The sequence below is a fragment of the Amblyomma americanum genome, chromosome 5 (genome assembly GCF_052857255.1).
Source record: "Amblyomma americanum isolate KBUSLIRL-KWMA chromosome 5, ASM5285725v1, whole genome shotgun sequence".
Classification (NCBI taxonomy): domain Eukaryota; kingdom Metazoa; phylum Arthropoda; class Arachnida; order Ixodida; family Ixodidae; genus Amblyomma; species Amblyomma americanum.
Window position 1 is genome coordinate 187,560,084 of NC_135501.1, and position 21,938 is coordinate 187,582,021.

General features: G+C 45.8%; 3 protein-coding genes across 10 annotated transcripts in view; 2 read left to right on the plus strand and 1 right to left on the minus strand.

The window, feature by feature from the left end:
* The window catches only part of puf (ubiquitinyl hydrolase 1 puf), an 89,832-nt gene extending 85,209 nt beyond the window's left edge, over positions 1–4,623 (minus strand). For 5 of the 8 annotated variants that reach the window (XM_077666132.1, XM_077666126.1, XM_077666130.1 and 2 more), the window contains exons 1-3: positions 4,416–4,591; positions 4,072–4,162; positions 982–1,169 (exon numbers count right to left, since the gene is read on the minus strand). In XM_077666132.1, coding sequence (XP_077522258.1) covers positions 982–1,169; positions 4,072–4,162; positions 4,416–4,458 — 322 coding nt within the window. In that variant the 5' untranslated portion in view covers positions 4,459–4,591. Of the gene's footprint in view, positions 1–981; positions 1,170–4,071; positions 4,163–4,415 lie in introns of all 8 variants that reach the window. The other 3 variants (XM_077666133.1, XM_077666128.1, XM_077666131.1) reach the window with 3 other exon arrangements.
* A 260-nt stretch (positions 4,624–4,883) lies between these two features.
* On the plus strand, positions 4,884–8,741 carry roh (reduction of Rh1). Its single transcript, XM_077666135.1, has 4 exons — positions 4,884–5,061; positions 5,229–5,446; positions 7,491–7,547; positions 8,655–8,741. The coding sequence occupies exons 1-4, from the start codon at positions 5,015–5,017 to the stop codon at positions 8,672–8,674; spliced, it is 342 nt and encodes a 113-aa protein (XP_077522261.1). The 5' UTR covers positions 4,884–5,014; the 3' UTR covers positions 8,675–8,741.
* A 2,997-nt stretch (positions 8,742–11,738) lies between these two features.
* Positions 11,739–21,938, plus strand: part of bs (serum response factor blistered) — a 32,986-nt gene continuing 22,786 nt past the window's right edge. Inside the window, exons 1-2 of the mRNA XM_077666137.1 lie at positions 11,739–12,514; positions 15,394–15,663. Of these exons, the coding sequence (XP_077522263.1) occupies positions 12,182–12,514; positions 15,394–15,663 (603 nt within the window). The 5' untranslated portion in view covers positions 11,739–12,181. The remainder of the gene's footprint in view (positions 12,515–15,393; positions 15,664–21,938) is intronic.

Sequence of the window (21,938 nt, forward strand, 5' to 3'; positions counted from 1 at the left end):
TGCCATATTTCAAAAGTCAACCAATGGCACTGAGCTGGCCACATGAACAGGGTTACACTATATCATATACCAAGCTCGAAAACTTGTTCATCTGTAAAAAGCTCCTATAGAATTACCAGTGCAACTAGCCACACTGAAGGCAACATTCAACAGAATCACATTACCTGGTATTACCCATTTCAACCCCAGTTTATTATATTCTCCCAGGTAGGAGGTCAGAAAGTCTCTGCTCCATCCAAAAAAAAAAAAGTTACTACAGAAACACTCTGACCCTTCCTCGTGGTTCACAATATTTAAATAAGAAGTGAGACAGGGTTGTTTCAAGACAATGTTCCATAAGAGATGTTCAGTAAGCATTCAGTAAGATACATGTGACATGCGTCACGAAGCTGTTGCATGTCCTGAAATGTTTAACGCAAAATGATACGGATAAATTTCTCCATATCCTGCTCGGTACTCAATCTTTTTGAGTCCTCTTTTCTTAACCTAAGCAGCTCCAAGAACATGTGAGCAAAGAGAAGTGCTTACATTTTAGAGGCCACAATTTTTCTGCCAAGACATAGAAGGCTTCATTCAGCTCAGAAAAATTTTCAGTCACATGACCATCTTTTATGTCTTTATTAAGGTGTAGCTGCACTGCATGCAAAAGATATACAACTTATTCAACTTAACAAATGCTATATTTACTACACTGCAATAAAAACACATAGTAAGCTGCAAAAATTTAATGGAACTTGGAATATTCATTTTTGCCCCTTCATTTTTGCAGCCGACTGTACATTCAACAATAAAAGTGAACTTTCTTATACAAATGAAAAATGACTGCATCATTAGAATAAGACACTTCATGCATACAGGGAACATTCACGCATTTAAATTATATATGGTGAGGATTTTTCAAACATACTTTCACCACAGGTAATGCTTCAATAATGTGCCTCACTGCCTCGCCAAACAGAGCAGGGCATTTCAGCAACTCACATGCTGCTGACTGATTGCCATCTTGGCTGTCCGGCAAGACAGCCTCTTCTGCTGCTTCCGGCCCTTCAGCAGCACCTAGCCGCTGCCGTAGCTGCCGCAGCAACAGTAGTACCGTCTGCAGCAGACCCTGGATGACTGCATTGAACTTGTCGAAGCTCTGTGGGTCCTTGTAGCAGCATGTGCATTGCCTGAATAACACAGCATGAAATTTAGAAGCATTAGCAGCATGTGTAGCATGAACGAGGTTTTGCAAAGGCACTGAGTTTTACAATCACAACACGAGGCACGACTGGACGAAGTTCAGCGTGCAATTTGCAAGGTCATGTTGTGATTGTAAAACTCGGCGCGTTTGTACTACAGCTATGGAATACCAACTAGCCTCAGTCGTCGCCTTGTTTTCAAAGAAACTTTCATGGCATATGGTCCAGTATCCACCCTAAACCCCTACTGACTTGTACAATGCTCCTCCAAAAGGTCCCAAGCTGCTTCACCATGTGACAGCTTGCACTCTTGGCATGACATAGGCTTTATACAATGAAGTGGGGAACCGTTTTCACTGACCAGGGTACTGACCATGATAGAAGCACAATGAAAACCCCATCACATAATTTTGCGATACCTACTGCCACATACCACACAGTCTTGGTATAATAAAAAAAAAAGCACCTCAAAGCAAACTTGCACGTATATGGTCCCTGAATGAAATCATGGGCAATCTATCTGTCACAAACAAACATGATTTAGGAGACAACACGCCCACTGCTACCAAGTTTTGCTTACGTGTGGAGAATTCTCATGAACCACACATAATCAAGTTTGCCAAGCCTCTTTCTTCTGGTGACAACGAAGAAGCCCAAAAAGTGGGACAGCCATATTTAGCCTACATCGCCACAGAAGTGACATTCAGCATTACTCTTAAGTATTCTGACACAAAATGTATAAATGGTTTACATAAACAAGCACTGTGAGAGGAATGGTACTCCGTGCGAGTTACAAATGAATTAGGTAGGTGCTAACTTCCAATTCTTTGTGTGCAACTAGCGCAACACTATGTCTGACAGCAAGTTTTTTCAAAGGAGCACAAAGAGGTTTCCCATATCCCTCCTTCAGAATGCAAATCAAAATTAAACGGGCAGACTTTCAGGAGATTAAAAGATGAAAGACATCGCAGCCCTTCATTCTGTAGCCACTAAACTTGACACATGGCACTCACCCAAACCTAGGGTCTACAGCATTGATCAATGATATATGCATTTATACATCATGAAGGTAGCAGCCAAAATCCATGTTCATACTGTCATTTATTTGCATTTAGAGAGAATTTTTGTGAAGTAGCCCAAATCCAGATACGCAAGTCTTTTAAATGGACAACACCCTAATGTCAAAACGTGCGAGTGCTTCCAAAAGACAAGCAAGCTGGATGTGATCGACCGCATGGAATTATGGAAACACATCACAAGCAAAAGCCTTTTACTGTAGTGTGGAGGTTTCAGTGCAAAATTAGTGCAACAGAAAGACACTTGTCAATGCCAGCGATGGCTAAAATGATGTTCAATGGGCTGCCCAGGACCACTCGCAAAAGTGTCTACAAGCCAATAAATGATACAGGACATTTACAGTCGAGTGTCTGTAATGAAATGAAGTACTATGACTGCTGCCCTGACACTTGCAAAGAATGGAATTAATGCTCCTACAAAGAAAACAAGTGTGCTTTCTATATGTTTTCTTTCATAACCGTGCTTATATGCAAAGATGAGATATTGCATTAATGGCAAATGTACGCAATTTCTTTTGATGACATAGAGGACATTGTAAACAACAATTTCAGAAACAATGATAGCAGCAGAAGTTTTGGTAATGTTATGCGATGATACTGGGCCACGGAAGAACAAGTTTATCATTAAAAGACGGCCTGCACATGACCTGGTTGGGTCATCACATTGCTTATGTTTGTAGCTCGAACATACAAGATGACAAATAAACCAGGAACACAGCACAGCTGTCTGTGTTGTCTCACTCCTTAGTACATGTCTTGCAAGTTCAGGCTGTTAACATGAACGTCACACAATGAACACATTAAACGAAAAGCTGTCATCAATTTTTGTGCATTCTGCGAACACCTGGTTTAACTGTGAACTTAGCTTTCACTGCAAGCAATGGAACGTTTGATTACTAGGTTATAGAAAATGGAATAAGCTATCTTAAGACAAAGGGATAAATTACAGAAGTACTTGCTGTTGGGCTAGTTGGTTCATCATAAAGTTGAATGGCGCAAGGGAACGAACAGAAGACACAGAGACAGTAGTATTACAGTAATGTTTACACTGAAATGAGAAGCTATCTTAAGACAACGGGATAAACTGATTGTATTATAGTAATGTTTACACGGAAAAGAGAAAATAACAATGCTCTTAGGAACGGTCATATCTTGGTAACAGTTTATAAGAACCTTCTGCAATTACTTAGTTTACACTACATAGTAGGCGCCTCACTCAGCGACCAACAGCAGCTCTTGCAGCAGCAGCTAAACAAGGCAACAAGTACTCTTATTTGGAAGAGGCATTCATACAGCAACGGAGCCTAGGGAAAAATGCTGAACAGGTCGCGTCCACACCATTACGTCCACTAAAGGAACACATATGAATGAAATCATCACATTCCCCCTGCTGCAGAGGTGGTTGTATGTGCAGAGAGGCTGCCAGCGCGTGCTGAAAGTCGGTCAGTTAGCGCTACTGCTAAGAAAAGTGCTCGATGCCTGACCTGAGAGGAGCCAAAGGGAGACTGTGCCGTTGCAAGTTGGCGCGAAGCTCTATGCGGTGAATTATTCGCGAGCGAACAACAACAACATCTGCAGCGTGCGTGCTTGCAGGATACGGCCTTCGCTAAACCATCGTCGTCCGAATGCAACGGCCTCTGCGGGGCATGCACTTTCGGGCTCCCTGTCTGTGGCACATGTTTACGCTATTTGAGCACGGTGGTAGAGCTTGGTCGGTGGAGAGGCGCGCAGAGGCGGCGCGTCAGCTGGCGGGCTTGGCAACACAACACGATCTCGCGGGACGAGTGTCGGCGCGGCGATCTGGGGGCACCCACCTCTGATTCCAGGACTGGACGTAGCTGCAGAGCACCAGGATGTCGTTCTTGGAGAGCGGCGAGCGCTGGCCGCACGCGTTTTCGGCGTCATCTGCGGGAAAGCGGCGCTCACGGTTAGCTCGCCGAAGCGCTGGCACCGCACACAACACCGCAACCGCCGCGCTGCACAGGACGCTCGAAACCGAGCGCCGGGAGCCAGGCGCACGCCCGGGCGTAGGCCTGCCACCGCACGCGTCGACCACACATCACACGGGGCAAAGCACTACGGCAAATTGGCATTTTTGGGATGAGTCAATAGGCTTAACCACACAAATCCATCGAAGGAGAGTAACGCATGCTCTTACATTTTTCGAAAAGTTCTAGCAGTGAGCAGCAGACGTCACACATTCTGACATCTGTTGCATTGACATCACGTCCTGTGATATCTTGTCATTTATTACGCGTTAATTTAGGAACTCATAACGATGTAATCCTACAGTAGAAAGTTAAATATTTTTCTCGTCAGCTGAGGCATACGCCGCCATTAAGAATACTGAAGATCTTGTGAACGAGGGCTAGTGGACCGATCGGCGCCTTGTTTGTGGAAGATGAACGCGTCACCAGCAGCGCCAGAAATGCAAATAAGTTCTCATAAAATCTAACCAACAAGAACAAATACAACTTTTTAAAATTTTTAAAACAAAGTTTCAATATATATTTCATTTGTTTTTATTTTAAAATAACTAAAGACGAAACTTTTGTCGCATGTTATTACAGCGCTAATTTTCATCTGTGGACATCTTACACTTGTTACTCCTTTGAAAGGTTGTGGCCGTACGCTGCACTACAAAACTTAATTCGCTGCACTGGCCTCCATTTGTCCTCTGGTTAGCACATTGGCTGTGTATCGAGCAAATTCCTTTATTTGGACAAACTAAACCACGCATTTCTGAGGCAAAGCAAAATGCAGTCCCTGCGACAGGTCGCCGGGATTGTCGCCAGAGTGGCCAGGTATCTCTCGCGCCTGTTGTTTCCTTTCGCTGTGAATCTTTTGCATGCCCGACCGGCCTCAGCCGAGCTCCGGTGGGCCGGTTGAGATGATAGAAGTGATTATTTCCTTTTTTTCTCTCTCTTTAAACGAGTGATGTTCCCGACTTTCTCTAAATGTCATTGCGCAGGCTGCAAACGACATCTGCGGCGACTTCTGCGGCATCCTCGGCCGTTAAGGCTGCCCCAGCGACGGGCAGGCGCATGAAGTACCCCTACACCTTCACAGCGAAGCTCGTCCAGTTCCCGTACAAGTTCCACTTCCAGAACTTCTGGCTAGTCAGATACTACCTTTGCGGTGGCTTCGTTATCTACTTCGTCTTCATGGTGATGCCCATTCACAGGGCAGGTGAGTTGGTTGACCAACGGTGTGCATGTGCACGTATGGTTTCGGTGAGTTTGGCAGTGCGATTCGTCTTTGGAAAAGCAGGGGCCTGCTGTCGCATTGTTCTGTGAAACTCTTCCATACCCATCGGCCATTGAGCCTGCCGCATTTAACCAGCAACCATGCGAAATTAACGGAACGTGAAAGCAAAAGCCGAAGGTTTCAAAAATCATGTTGATTGACCAGCTCAGCGTTGGCCGGCAAAGAGTTTGGGAAATTAATCGCCTTACTAGTAGGACTATTGCAGGAAGGTCGCATATCTGTGCTGCACTTGTTCGAGTGCACTTGGAGAAACTGCAACGATCAGCTTGGCTGTATTGGGTGCAGCCGTTATTGCAGAGCCTTCAGGGATGCCATTCCTTAGTTCGAGCCTAGAATTGGGTTCTACACACTTTACCCTGATACCCAGAATTTGCAAGTGTGCCAATGCAGTCAGTGTGGCACTGCATCACGACCCTAGGTTAGTCTGTGGCAGCATTCAGCATCATGTGTGCAGCAAGAGGGTTTTGCACATCGGCCAGCATCTCTTGCATGTTTGGACTGACTCTCGCTTTGTCAATTTTGCCTTGTGTGTTATTTGCGAGAGTGGAACTGGTGCAAACTGTGTGAAGGGTTGCAGACACAAGAAATGTACGCTCTCTGTGCCTGAGTCACCGCCACACCACCATGTGATCGCAAGCACATCAGAGCACAAGCCGACCATGGTAGGCCATATGGCACAGCAGCAGCAGCTACAACACCCACTGCAGGACTAAGGCCTTTCCCATATCTCTCCACTTAACCCAGTCCTGACACACGCCGACACAAATGCATTTATTGCTGTTAACCCATATATGCCTAGCGTCCTACATGTAGGACACCGTTTTTTTGTGCAGTAACTCTAAATGTTTATTGTGTAAAAGCTTGCACCCGCTAACATAGGTTCAAGAGGGTCTAAGCTATTCATTATCAAGGGTTGTGTGTGAGCGTTAAGATTTGTGTGGCCAGAAAGATCCACCAGTCTCCTTTGGACACCATTTTTTAAATTCGACCCCATTGACTGCATCGCGATTCTGCAATGAAAACAATTTTTGCGAATTGTCTTAAGGATGCCACGCTTGATAATAAATGTAATTTTAAAGTCGAAGGGAAATGTATGAAGCTTTACCACATGTTACAGGTAGCAAATTTCCCTATAGTAGTCGTGTACAACTTAAGAAAACAGCAGTTGTTAACATTGGGCCATGCTCCGCAGCTCCTGTATTAATCTGCTAGCCAATCTCAACAGTAACCGACATCAGCTTTTTAACATTTGACTTCCTTAAACAAGGCAGGTATCAAAATTCTAGAGTTTACCATTTTTTTCGTCTGATTATCTTCTTTTTTAGCTAGCAAGTTTTAACAACAGAATACATTTTTGTCATCGAGGGATTCAGTGAGCGAGCTCTTAAAGTTGGCAGAGCTTCACTGCAGATTTAAGTTGTATCCGTCTATAGTATCCAGCATTGTAGGACACCTCCAAAGTCGGTGTTGAGAAATGTATTTTCACCAATAAAAGGATTATTTTCAATCGTGAAGTGAAATAAACATTTAATATCGAGAAATGCTTTTATGTATATATATATATATATATATATATATATATATATATATATATATATATATATATATATATATATATATATATATATATATATATATATATATATATATATATATATATATATTAATTTTTGTAGAGAGGGTCATTTCTTTTCATGTGATATGATAACGTACTGTGACGAGCATTCACACCAAGGCTTGGGCACACAGCTTGGGCCTGATGACTACAACAGCCATGTTAGATATGCAGCAATGACAGCGTACTGGAACTTTTTGTTCTGATGCCTTGGAATTCAGTTCTCCGTGTTCCTGTGTGAAGTGTAAAGGGGTATGCAAATAAATTAGCATTTCCTTTTGATTCACGTGCCCCTGTTGGTAAGATTGACATGTTAAAGCATGCTGACACTGGCGTACCTTCATCTTGCAGTTAACTCGCCGGCGGCAGTTGCAGCTCACAAGGAACGCATGCGCAAGCAGGCAGAAGGTGAGTCCACAAGCAGTGAACAGATTGGTGCTAGAGTGCCGTGTGGTGTTAGGACCAAAACGTCAAAATATGGAATCTCTCTACTCGACCACAATCAAAAGCTCAGCAGGTTTTACCTGTAATTTCGTATTTCTTCTCTTTGCCAACAACTGCATTTCTGTTGAGGGAAAACACAGTGGCTTTTTGTGAGTCTGTGGCTATTTGAGTGCCTAAATTTTGTGCATTACTGGTGGGCGTTCTGTACTACCCCATTTATTTACCTTACTTGCTTGCTTTGTCGGAAAAAAAAAGGTATTGCGTCTCGAGTGATGCTGGGCTGTAGGTGTGGTGTGTCCTAGGGCGCAAACTGCCCTGCAGTTCAAGTGCCACAGTAGTTTGCTCAACGAGGACAGCACCTGTCTCCCCATGTGTCTTTCCTTTCGTCCCTGTCAAAAGTCGAGCTGTTCCTTTTTGAAAAATTTCACTCTGGCCACGGCCCTATTGGCAAGCAACAAAGCAGTTGGTAGAAGGGTTTGCAGTTGGTGTAGAGGATAAAAATGTGGCAAAGTATGTGGTATGTAGGGCCAGTGGGAATTTATTTCCGGCGTCAAGCTGGTAATCTAAAATTGCCTGAGAAGGTGCGCCGCGAACACTGGGGCAGCATGAAAATGTGCAACGCACCGTAGACAGCCTGTTGAAGCTGGTGCCTTTTTAAACCTTCCAACTTTTTAAGCAGAGTTCTCCAAGGTGATAAGTTAAATTGAAGACGAGGAATGATACTAGTGTGTGTGCAGTGGGGTGCGCGCAAGCTATTTAGTGGCACATTCTTCTTAGGTAGCTTGTGTACAAAAATGATACACAAAACACAGCATGCAGTACTGCATGGTATTGTCTTTTCTTTTGTGTGTTTCTTCGTTCACCTGTTTTAACGCTGTTCGCTTGCAAAAAGAAATGTTTTGAGGCCAGGTCTTTCTACGCACTGATTGAGTGAATAGGGTCAAAGCTAAACTTAGACCCATTATTAGCTGTGCTAGTCAAAGAAAGTTTAATGTACACACTTTTTATGACTATTGCACTGAAAGCTAAACACCTGGATGTAACTCCTGCTGCCTCTCTTTTTTTTTTCAGAGCATCAGCACCACCACTGAAAGACGACCATTCGCTTGGTTGAACATAGCTCCTAGCCTGGCAAATAAAGGAATAAGTTGCATTGACTGTCATGTTTTTTGTGTTTGTAGGGTTTTTCTCTCTTAGTGAAAGATTAACCACTTGCCAAACTGGCACGATCACACAACATTATTCGAAGAAAAATAAGAAACATAAACTGGGTCAAAAGATAAAACCAAATGGTAACTAATTGTATGTTGGAGTGTTAGAGTGGATACCAAAGGAAGGAGAACACAGACGATGCTGGCTAAGATCCGGATGGAGTGACAAGCTTTGGGAATTTGCTGGAATAATGATGTGGATGACACAAGGCAGAAGTGACTGGAGGCGTTTGGGAGAGGGACCTCAGTCCTACAATGGACCCGATTAGCTCGTGATGGTGATGCCGTATGATAAAGTTTTCAGTATTTATGGCACAGCTTGAACATTTACAGCAAATTAGTCTGCCTGTGCCGACTATGGATTGTGCTTAGCCAAGCTTTATTAATGCGAAAGCATTTGTAGGCTATGTCGGCGGGGTCGTGTCACCAAAATATGTCCGCAGCGATTGTGACGTTCTCAGAAGAGGTAGCATCAAACGAATGGCTGTGATTGATAGAGGATGATGTGCAAAAAAATTTAAGTAGGATTAGTTTCATAATCGGAGCCAATAATGTCAGAAAACGTCGGAATACCGCGGTCGTCGATATAGTGAGTGGACGGGAAAAGAGCTGTGGACGGCAAAATAGTGGAAAAATTGTAAAAAAAAAGTGAAAATAAAGTTTGAAGTGTGTTCGATTAGTGATAATTAATCGAGCAATAAAATTTTATTTGCATAGATTAAATAGTAAGAAACGAAAGTGAATGAACGGTTGTATAGACTGGACGGGTATGTAGTGAGCGGACGGGAAAGCAACCATGGCGCCAAATTTGAAAGCCCAAAATGAGTGATCGCGACGAAAAGTGGCTATAACCAGAGTAAAACTGGTTAATGGGATAAAAATTAAGAATTAAGTGGACGGGAAAGCAACCATAGCGCCAAATTTGAAAGGCGACGATTGTCGAGGAGGCGTCAACGCTTTACTCCAATGCGGGTAGCCGCAGTAATCTCCGATTTTCCTACTGATATTCTGGCATATCCTGTGTTGCACCTCTAGGGTTTCGCCACAAGAAGAAGCTAAAACTAGGGCATTTACAGTCGACCTTCCCGCGCTGGCCGAATGCAAAAATTTGAAAATGCTCATGTTTCGAGATTCTGATGTGCGTAAAAGAGCTGTAGGTAGACATTGTCAGTTGGTGTCTGCCCTGTGCGGAGTCCCTTGTAGATGGAAGACCATGGTGCAGCTTTAGGATCTAAAGAATACATTGGTTTAATCTGAAACCTCCACCAAAACGGTTCTCTGGAAGTGTCACATTTGACCAAGGTAAAGTATATGCATTGGTCCTGTTCCTTTGGCAAAGAACAGCTTATGGCACAACTGGCATCATGAAAAGTATCTGAGGTGAGTGGCGTGCAAAACTTCTAAGTATATTGCTCTGTTGGTAGGGCACCGTACACGACATCCAAAAGTCGTGGATCCGGATCCCATTGGTGACACATGGTTTTTTCTTCTGTTTTCTAATCAACCATCTGTCGGGCATAAAAAGGTTACATCCCAATTTTTCGTTGATCATCACACATTTCTAAAAAAAAAACCCTATGTTTACCTTGGTTTTGATGACTGATGGCCTCCTTCGTATGCATATCATAATGAGCCCCTCATTTCTCGCCTCTTGCATGGTTCAGTGGTGTCTTGGTTGGTGACATATATTAGCAGTGAAGCATAGAGAAAACTCCAGGACAGAAAGTTAAAGACCAAGCGCTTTGAGTCTCGGGTTTTCTTGAAGGGCACTTGCCCTTTCTCAATTTCATAAGGGCTGATCGAACTAGTTGAATGCAGCAACACCCCACACACTTCAATGAGTGCATAACAATACTGGTGCTTTTTAAAATATAGCTCGAACAGAAGTAATCATGCCCTAAAAAACATTATGTGTATGTGCTGTTGTAAATACTTTCCAATAATATAACTAATGTAGCACACTGCTACTAACATTTGTTGGGTGAGTGACCCTCTTCAAATGGCCCGCCAGAGTGGCTAGTGGCTATGGCAATCGGCTGCCGAGCCCGGGATCGAGTCCCGGCTGCGGCGGCCGATTTCAACAGAGGCAAAATGAAAAAAAAAAAGAAAAATGTTCGCGTGCTCTGCGTTGTCAGTGCCCGTTAAAAAAACACCAGGTGGTCGAAATTAACCCGACTCCACTACCGCTTCTCTCATGGTCTGTATGCAGCCCAAACCACGCCTTCATATGAAAAGTAAAAGATGAGCTTTAAATTGGGTTTGCAGTCAGCACGTTTCCAATAACTTGCGAAAATTTATCTGCGCTCTTTTTTAAGTCAGTGAAAAGGAACGTACAATGAGCAGAAAGCGCAGAAACCCATTCAAAAGACTAGCCACGGTGGCACAATCGTGATGTAAACCGTAAGCTTTTTTTGTAGTTTCGGCCCAGCACCATCAACCCGCGCTGGTGCGGTCGCGCCAGCTCAGCACGCAGAATGCAATCGGCCGCCAGTGTACGCCGTAGCTACAGTGTTCTAGAAGGCTAGGACACTGTAGCCGTAGCTCCTAACAAAGCCCGCCCCCAACGCGCGGGACGGAGCGCGCTTTTCGGCGCTTCGAAGATGCCGGGAAAACTGGAAAACTTGGGAAAAGTTTAGTCCCAATTCCATATTTGGCAGCACGCCCCATATATGGCGACGGTCATTTCCATATATGGAAAACCCATCATGGCGACAGGTGATCTCCACCATCGTTCCGTGAGCAGAGCCTTCGGCGTTGCCTGTGGCGTCGAAAACCAATAAAGGCGGACGTGTTTTCGAGCGAATTCCTCAGCGAAATTGGGAGATTTTACTACTTTTCACGCTTCTTTCGCTTAGAGACGAAACTCGTCCCATGTGCCGGACTACTTGCAGCCGCGGAAGGAACGGGAGCTCCTATGCAGCGCACCACTTCCCTCCCCCCACGCCCATTCGGTGCGTAACGTGCGCTTGCTTGAAGCAGTTTCCTGGCGCCGGTGCCGACGTGCGTCGCGTCTGGGAGGAGCGGCACCGCATCGCGATCGTCTTTATTTTGGTTTGTTTTTCTTTTATTGCGCGCTACGGCACGTGCATCAGCTGTGCAGTAGTGGCCGCCGCAGCGAAACTGAGAAGTACCATCGCCACTGTGAAGCATAAACGCGCAGCCTTCTTGTTTTTGCGTGGTCGTGGTGTGGCAGCGTGCGTGGTGTGTTCGAGCGCGACCGAGAGCGGCCGAAGGCGAGTGTTGTGCAGATCTGCTGGTGGGCGCTGCTGGGTGCGACGTTTCGTGACGACGGCCGTTCGCTAGCCTGCCGATCGCTGCCAGCGGACCGGACATGGTCGGGAGACCGTCCTTCAGCCACTGACAATCTGCCCCCTAGCTTGCTGTAGTATGATGCAGACATCGAGCCAGCATGAGGAACTCAAAGCCATGGCATATACGCCCTTCGAAGCGCAACTTGTAGGCGACACGGCGTCGAGTCTGGACGATATCGTTGTTTCGAGTGAGAAGAATAAGCCCGACGAAGCCATCACGCTGGACGACATGCTTCTTCAACAGCAGTCTCAGCAGCAGCAGCAGCAGCAGCAGCAACAACCCAAAAAGGCCCCGCCTCCGAATGGCAAGAAGACCAAGGGACGCGTCAAAATCAAGATGGAATTTATCGACAATAAGCTGCGGCGGTATACAACCTTCAGCAAACGGAAGACGGGTATCATGAAGAAGGTGAGCGTTTTTTTCTTCCTTCCTGATCCCGGCGTCTGAGCTGCGCGAGTTTGTCTCGGTTGGTGATGCCACCGACCATCTGCCCTTTCGCCCATCTCGTGCGGTCTTTTCCGCCGGCTTGAATCAGCTGTTTATCGCGGAATCAGTTTATTGACGGCGGCCGATGTCGGTTTCGGGTGTTTGCGAGTGCGGTTTCGGCCCAGGATTCCGCCGATCGGAGTTTGTCGGCGCACGTGCAATCGGCACCCTCCCCCCTCTCGCCACCTCCGCTTTCCACCGACGTACGATCGAGAGCGGGGGCCGAGTGCCCCGCCTGTGGTCGTTTTCTTTCTTTTTTCCTCCTAACAGCGCGGCTAGCAACGGGACCTCGCAGGCGCGGCAGAATGCGTGACAAACGAGCCACGGGAAGCGTGAGCGCCGTGCGATCAAATCGACGTTCGTGAGGTTTAATTTGTTCCGATGAGCCGGCTACCCCACCTCCTCGGCACAGCCGGCCGGCCATGGCTTGGACGGCTGCCCACACCCACGCGCGCGTCGTTTTCTGCCGACCGGCCGACTGCCCACTTTCAGTCACTTGTCGCATCGCTTCTTGATCCCCGTGCGATTACCGGCTGGTTTGTTTCGTCGTGTACAGCTCGTGCAGAGAGAGAATAAACTTTATTGTCAATAAGGTCCGCGTTGTTTTGTGGAGAGAAGCGACTTCTGAACTCGATTGGTCCGTCTCGTAGGAACGAACCGGCGTTTTAGAAAAAAAAAAAAAATGGGGCTGAGCAGTGTTGTAATGACGCGTAGGAGCGAATCGGCTTGCTCAATCGGCGACTCGTACCGATGTAACCCGGATGACTAATCACTAAACAGGAAGCCCTGACCTCCTCGTCTGTTGATTCGCATGCATCAAACAACGTTCGATACTTGTCAGGAAAATGCTGCACGGAGCACTTGTACAATTATTTTGCACTGCTTGACCTGCTGGATGAACTCTGCTTCTTCGAAGTTCGCCTACTGAAATTAACACTCGGGGCACTGTGGCACTGATTTTAAAAGAATTCGTTTTCCCTCTTCCAGTATTAAATATATCTCAGTGGCCTTCTAATATTTTATTTCGTAAGCAAACTTTAAGGTCAAACAATTTACTGGAAAGCAGGAGTGCATCACATTTATTAATATTTAAAAAATAAATTATAAAATGTGCGTCTCCATGCTCTGGGAACAGATATATCCCTTGCATTATGGAATGCAGGTTGGCACCCTCAATTTAGGAAAGCAAAAAAATGTTATTGATCCATAGTTCCCGGGTTCGAACCCGACCGCGGCGGCTGCGTTTTTATGGAGGCAAAACGCTAAGGCGCCGGTGTGCTGTGCGATGTGGGTGCAGGTTAAAGATCCCCAGGTGGTCGAAATTATTCTGGAGCCCTCCACAACGGCACCTCTCTCTTCCATTCTTCGTTCACTCCCTCCTTTATCCCTTCCCTTATGGTGCGGTTGAGGTGTCCAAGGATATATGAGACAGATACTGCGCCATTTCCTTTCCCCAAAAACCAATTATTATTATTAAAAAATGTTAGTGAGGTCTTTTGAACCACGTTTGAAAGCCGTTAAGGTCTTGGCCGCTGGGATCAAATGCTGTGACCCTACAAGAAAAATAAATCTACATATTCACCATGTTACATGAATGACACAAAATAAGAAAAAAAATTCTACAGGGGCTTACGTTTTTATGTGCCGGATTTTAAAAAATTTCTGTGCACAAAATACTGGCCTAATCGAGAAGAAACACTACTCACAAGGTAGAATATTATTGCCTAAGTTGTTTGAGATCTAAATAAACATCGGTACTTGCCTGTATTTAGTGTAATTAGCGAGAAACTGTTTTCGGCTACAAGTAGAGTTTTTGCAAACGCATACCAAGCAGCCCATCTCAGAGGTTGCGTCATCTGCCGGACGGCGAGGCAAATGACGTCGGCTCGGCGGTTGCGAGAAGTGCGTTCTCTTCGAAGGTGGGGTTCATCTGCCCACCAGAATTAATCTCACAAGGCCGTGTACTGTGCGATGTCAGTGCACGTTAAAGAACCCCTGGTGGTCGAAATTTCCTGAGCCCTTCACTACGGCGTCTCTCATAGCCTGAGTTGCTTTGAGACGTTAAACCCCTATAAACCAAACCAATCTCACAAGGAACATCACTGCTTCTGCTGCTAAATACCGCACCGAAAATGTGACAACAGCACTGCACACACTAAAAACTGACAAGTCATCGCTCGTGAGTTGCATGTTCATCCAGCAGATGGCGCAGCCTGTGAGACCGGCTGCTTGGTTCGCGTCTGCAAAAACTGTACTCATAGCCGGAAATAGTTTCTTGCTAATTCCACCAAATGCAGGCAAGTACCGATGTTTATTTGGATCTCAAGCAACTTAGGCAATAATTTTATACATTGTGAGCGGTGTTTGCTCTCGATTAGGCCAGTATTTTGCGCACAGGAATTTTTAAAAATTTTGCACAAGAAAACGTAAGTCCCTGTATACGTCAGAACCTGGAGGCACTAGCTGCATGGCATTGCTGTTCCAGTAGTTATTGGGCTCGTGTAGCACTACTTAAATATATAAACCCAGCTCAGTGTTTCAGTGTTAAGCAAGAGTGCACAAAAATGTGAATGAAAGGGACACATACGAAGGACAAGTGCTTAACAATGCATCACCAACTTGCCCGTCTTGCTATTGAGTCAGTGTTTCATAAATTAATTTACAGAGGCAGTTGGAGTTCTAAAATCCCAATAGTGCACTCAGCCTACAGGGGACCTGCCAGATTCTAACCTGTAGAAGCTGTAGGATCTGTCGGGCATTTTGTGTTGTGTAACTTAACCCTTCAAATCTGTCTATTGCAGGCGTACGAGCTGTCAACACTGACAGGCACCCAGGTGATGTTGCTGGTGGCATCAGAGACGGGCCACGTTTACACGTTTGCAACACGCAAGCTACAGCCGATGATCACTTCCGACGCCGGCAAGGCCTTGATCCAGACGTGCCTCAACTCTCCGGATCCGCCCCAGGGAACAACAGGACCACCCGGCCCGGGGCCAGACCAGCGCATGAGTGCCACAGGCTTCGAGGAGACAGACCTCACCTACAGTGTCACAGAGGACAGCGAAAACAAGGTTGGCTACTTTTTCTTGTAGCAGCACAGGAGAAACTTGTGTGAGCTAGGGTTTGTCCATTGCCACTGGGTTATGGAAAGGAAGGCACTTCAGTTTGAACTGATAAGCACTGTCTCGGCTCTGATTTTAAGGGCATGGACTGCAGTGTTGCTTAACTGCTGAAATTTTGTCACACAGGCAAAAAATCTTGTGCACGGCAATGGAGATTTCCTTCCATATCTAACAATATATGCTTATGCTTTAGACCTTTGATTCATTAAGTCTGTGAGGGTGATCTCAAGAAACATATTGTTGCTGTACGAACATATTTCTTTTGAAGCACCTAAGTGCCATGCCAAGTTTTGTGCGTCATGGGCAGTGAAATTGATCCTTTGGCACAACAGAAGGGGATATAGAAGCAGAATTTAGACAGCCATATTACGATTCTGTCTACCCTGTGCCGAGGTAGACAGCATTCTTTACTCATTGTATATCTGCACATCTACACAGATTAGGGTTGGGGAAACATACAAGAGGTTTTTATTTTATTTTGTCTTGTCCTTGTGTCAAGCAAAGAAATCCATCTATCCACATTCCAGAGGTGCACCACAGGCTACGAGGGAACCCAGGGTTCTAAGGCATAGGCGGAATTCTTAGTGCGGGTGCTTTCTTTTCTTTTTTAGTGCGCAGCTCTCAGGCACATAGGCAATCCTGGCTTACGTGTCAGCAGCGGTTGTGCTCGGTTTGCGCTGGCTGTTGCGTAATGATTTCCTAAATGCGTTTACAGATAGCCATCGTGCTTGGAACTTACACTGCAACCACATCCTTGAAAGTGAGTGGCGGATGCTGTAGCACGCAGATATCCGAGCAACTCCTCTGTTTCAGGTTGCACACATTGGAGGGTTTGTGAAAAACGACACACTGCCTTGCCCATGTGAGGTGATTCCTTGGGCAAATATTCTGGGCTTCTTAATTGCCCCACAGGCACATGGCTGGTGTTGTTAAAATCGGCGTAAGATGTACCGCAAGACTGCTGGTCACAGCTTCAGTCAGCCGCAAATCAGCAGTCAAACCGTCAACCAGCACATACAGTGGAGTCAACACCGTGGGAATGGCTGTGCATTACTCTGAATGTGCGGGCCACACACCTCATGACTTGGCTACACCACTGGTCGCACAGTAAAGCGATGTTCACAAAACTATTTTTCACCTTCACAAGCAATTTGACCTGCTTATGCTGTGGGCACACTCAAGCTATCATTCTTGTACTGTAGCCATTCTTTTCACATCTGTCTGTATAGTGGTTTTACAAGAAGCTTTAAGCATCAACACAATTTTTAAATAACCATTGCATGCTTCTTGCTCTCAGTAGTGTTTGTCAGTGTTTTGAGCGCTGCAATTTTTATTTGTGTGTGCTGTGCATGCCAGGCCTGTTTTTAGTATGAGCATGGTGTGGAAGTGAGTTGGTAAGGTGGTGATGTAGTGTGGTGATATTGAAAATACAATGCAGCATGCATGTGTTTTCTCATGTCGCGTACTGCTTTCATCAGACTTGTGCTGCTGTTTTGCTAATATTGCACAAACATTGAGTGAAGGCAGCACTATACTTAATTGAATGACATATTCTACCGAGACTGGTTCCAAATGTAATAGCATTATGTCTGACATCACAGCCACCATGCATATATAATGTATCCATCTTGTGGATTGAGCTTTGGCTTTATGGATTTGAAAATTGACAATCGCCGAGTGTGCGCAGAAAAGAACTTCAACTCTCTTTTTGTCTTTGGCCAGCAAGAGTTTTTGTTTGTAGCATACAATGGCAATGCCAAAGAAAAGGAAATGTGATTGTTCTGATTGTACAAATTTTTTTCATGATTGGAAACATGAGAAGAATGGATTGTCACTGTACAGGAATCTACTGTTAAGCACACGCAACATCTCGCCCCAGGGGCTGCATAGCTCGTGTTCACTTGTACTCACTTTCCTTTCACGAATAGGTCAAATTCTTGGTCTAGGTAGTTGACACTGCACTGCATTCGCATGTCCTTGAACTTCATGCGGCACAAACCTTTTACAACCGTTGTGCATAAAGTTTCGAGACTGATTTATTTTCTTCTCTAGAAATGATTCCCCAAAACAAATGTTTGTGCGTATGTGTAGCGCCATCTTTTTGGGCTAACCTGAGCTATTTATGTTAATTGCTCTGGCAGCCGCTAGATGGCACTGCATGTAGAAAAATATGTTGTCACTTGTCGTCGGCGCATTCTACTATGAGTGAATGTGGAGAGGTGGATGTCCACCTCGAACAGCGTGTAAACATAAAATTCTGTGTGAAGCTTGGCAAGACAGCCACACAGGCATATGAGCTCCTTCATGACGCTTACGGCAACGAGACATTATCGCGGGCGCGAGTTTTCGAGTGGCACAAGAGGTTCGTTTCGGGCAGAACGTCTGTGGAAGACGACACAGGGCAGGGGCACCCTTCGACCTCACGGAATGAAAACAACGTGGCTCGGAGGAGGGAAATCGTACAGCAAGACCACACCATTACAGTCCGCATGCTATCGGATGCTCTCGACATTAGTAAGACAACATGCCACCAAATTTTGTGTGAGAACTTGGGGAAATGAAAGCTGAATGCCAGACTTGTGCCGCACGCCCTCCCACAGGAGCAAAAGGACACGCGGGCATCAGTGAGCACTGATTTGCTCTCCGAGGCAGAGAAGGATGCTGCATTCGTCGATAGCATCATTGCTGAAGACTAAACATGGTGTTTTCAATGCTATTCTCAAACAAAGGGGCAGAGCGCCGAAGGGCGATCCACAAGTTCTCCGGTGTCGAGAAAGATGCGGCGACAGAAGACGAAAACAAAGACAATGCTGATAGTTTTTTTCGATGCCAGAGGTGTCATACACCACGAGTTCGTCCCACAAGGGCAGACAGTGAATCAGGAGTTTTATATCCACGTGCGTGATGCACTGCGACGCCGTCGCCCTGACTTATGGGCATCTAGACAGTGGAGCCTTCTCCACAATAACGGAAGGCCGCACGCTGCTCTCACCGTGACAAAATTTCTCGCCAAGCATAGCATTACTGTACTTCCCCATCCGCCATACTCGCCTGACCTCTCCCCATGCGATTTTTTCCTGTTTCCTTGTGTGAAGACAGCCCTAAAAGGTCGCTGGATGTGGAATGTGGAGACCATTCAAGACGCCACGACAAAGGAGCTGGCAGCCCTGCCAAAAGAAGCGTTTTCCAACTGTTTCCAAGAGCTCAAGAAGCGTTGGAAGCTGTGTATAGACTGCAAGGGAGACTCTTTCGAAGGGGCGCTGCACAAATGATTTCAATGTTAAACGCATTTTTTTTAATGGACCCAGTCTCGGAACTTTACAAACAAAGGTTGTACATACCAGGCCCACGTTTCACTTTGTGTGAAGCACATACAGTCTGAGTTAGTGCTGTTTCGCTCCTCATTTCGTGGCCTTCGTTGTTGGATTGCCTTGGATGCCTCGACAGCCATGTGCCCATTGCATATTGGGGTCACTTGACCAAATCTGAAACTGAAAATTGGTTTTTGGGGAAAGGAAATGGCGCTGTATCTGTCTCACATATCAGTGGACACCTGAACTATGCTGTAAGGGAAGGGATAAAGGAGGGACTGAGAGAAGAAAGGAAGAAAGAGGTGCCGTAGTGGAGGGCTCCAGAATAATTTTGACCACCTGGGGATCTTCAACATGCACTGACATCGCACAGCACATGGGCGCCTTAGCGTTTCACGGCCGCCGCTGTCGGGTTCGAACCCGAGTACTCCGGATCAGTAGCCGAGCGCCCTAGCCACTGAGCCATGCTGTCTCTGCTTTAACCAGACATGTAGAAAGCTTTGACTGGCAAACATGCCGCAATGTTTGCGAAAAAGAACACTGGTCCTGTTCAATCATTCATGATCCACAGACCAGCAGGTAGCCGTAGCACCTGTACAGGTGTCCTCGTCGCAGCATGTGTGAAGTTCTCACAAAAGTTTGGCAAAAAAACGCAAAACCTGACATCCAGGCATTGATGTTTTCCTAGCCATGGAAGCTGTTCTCAGGCAGGCATTGTTAAATCTATGGCTTCTTGAGATTCTGAAGCAGGTAGACCTTGTGGCATCAGCGACGAAGCCAGGCAGCGTTCAGGTTCATAGTGTCCTATCAGGCATCTATTTAGGCAAGAATATGAGTTCAGTATCCAGCATTACATGTTCGCACCTCATCAAGTAAATTATATACAGCAAGGGTGACAGCCCAGCTTGAACCCTCCGCTCACTCCGACACATGCCACTTAGAAGTGTTTGCGGTACAGTCATTGCAATACGATACTTGCATGCATACTTCCTCTGATAGCTCAGGCTCCAAAGCAATGCGCTAGGTGACACACTGTCATAGTGACATCCAGGAAGACGACAGAGAAGCTTCTTGACTTCTGTACTAACTTAGCGGTCTCATTGAAAATGAGAAGAATGTCTTCCAAGCAACGGTTATGTCAGGAGTTGAGAGAAAGTTCATTCAGGAGGCCCTATGTCTCTGCCTAGCCATTCGTCTTGGTCTTGATGATCTGAGCATTGAGTTAATGGAGAGTGCTATACTCAGCGACAGCTTTTCTTGGCAATGAAAGGAAGGCTAGAGGAGCAGAGAATTCGTAACTATGTCATTCCGCCAAATAATTCGGCTACATGATGGTGCACCTGGCTGCCTGGCGTGTGGCTGTCGGCGTGGTACCTGCGGTCCAGCTTGCATGAAAGCGCTACATCTCTGGGGCAGCTGGCGCCATCTATGGAAGATTTTTGTAACTAGATGTTCCTAGCAAATTAGTTTTAGTCACAAAAGCAGTTTTTTATATGACTTTTAATGCTGAATGTTAGCACTTGTATTAAAAATATGCAATAAATAATGAATATTGATGTTTTAAGGGAAAACTAATAATGGCAAGCAGGGGCTATATACCACTGCGTGTAAAGAGAAGGCATGTTTCGGCTCCATGGCTTCTGCTACATTACCAGAAAAAATTGTCGCAGAGGATAGTCACTGTGATCTGTCGACAATTGCTGGACTCCATTGTCAACTTGTTCAGTAAATTTATTCAAATTCATTCAGTGCTGGATCTCATTAATCATGACGTCAGTAATAGTTTGAAAACTGCTCGTAGACAATTGCATAGTGATTGTGACGTTGGGGCACGTTAGCTCGTGGTGTCAGAAGTTTAGAGTTTGCAGCTAGGTGGCAGCACAGTAGTGGTGATATCTGAGGTGATCTCAGAAGTGATGTTTCCATAACTCATGAACTGACTGTAGTAAAAGACATTTTCCCTGCATAAAAATGAAAGTATTGGCTTCACACTGCTATGTAATTTGTGCTCACATTTGCTGGAAAAGAGCGGCAGCTAGCCTGTACTCGTCTCTGCTTGTGGCAGTCACATGGGATGCAACTGACAAAATGTACAGTGAGCTCATTTCTTGCAATGCACGTTTTTCCTTTCTTTTTATAAGTGCTCTGCAACCTTTAAAAAATCATTGCATGAAGCCACCCTTTGATGTCATGAAAAGGGGGAAGGGGCACTGTTGCTTTAAATTCAGTACTAACAGCATCATTTTTGACCTGGTGTCAAGAACTCGGTGCACCGGCAGGCTGTTTTTGTCGCGATTCTTTCACAATTCCTCTCTTTCTGGCCAGCCACTGTCGGTCGTCACTGGCAGGCATCCATAACGTCTCCTGTGTGTCCGTCTGCTATGCAGAGAACAGCACAGATGGACAGATGGTTGTCACGATGACCGCTGCTGGTGGAATTGCAAGGGAATCGCAGCAAGAATAACCTGCTTTGGTCTGATTCTTTCAGGATGATTGTGCAGTGCGAATGTGCACCTGTGAAAGTGCAAAACTCCTCGCGCTTCCCCCATTCACCTCCTCACCACCCTCGTTGCAGCTCTCCCAGGCACCACCACCTCTTGTGCAGCTCCCCGAATTCAGCAGCCAGAAATTGCCGCCATTTTTCATGATCTGACTGCGAAGAAGCAAAGAGTGACCGCCATCTTCCACCCTCACTCCTTGTCCTTTTTCTTCCCCTTCTCGGCCTCATCGAATAACGGCAGGATTCCGGTGACATGAATCGGACAAAAACAGCAGTGCCTGTGCATCCTGTTGCCATGGTGTGTGTGAACCGTTTACTGCCCAAAGCTTGTGGAGCTTTATTGGCCGTCACGGACAGCCGGCTTTGTGAAACAAGCACTGCCTACGAAACGATGTTTACACACAACAGTGCCA

Coding starts and splice junctions, on each gene's coding strand:
- roh (XM_077666135.1), top strand. CDS start 5,015: ATGCAGTCCCTGCGACAGGTCGCCGGGATTGTCGCCAGAGTGGCCAG. Junction 5,062..5,228: donor ATTGTCGCCAGAGTGGCCAG/GTATCTCTCGCG, acceptor GTCATTGCGCAG/GCTGCAAACGACATCTGCGG. Junction 5,447..7,490: donor GATGCCCATTCACAGGGCAG/GTGAGTTGGTTG, acceptor TTCATCTTGCAG/TTAACTCGCCGGCGGCAGTT.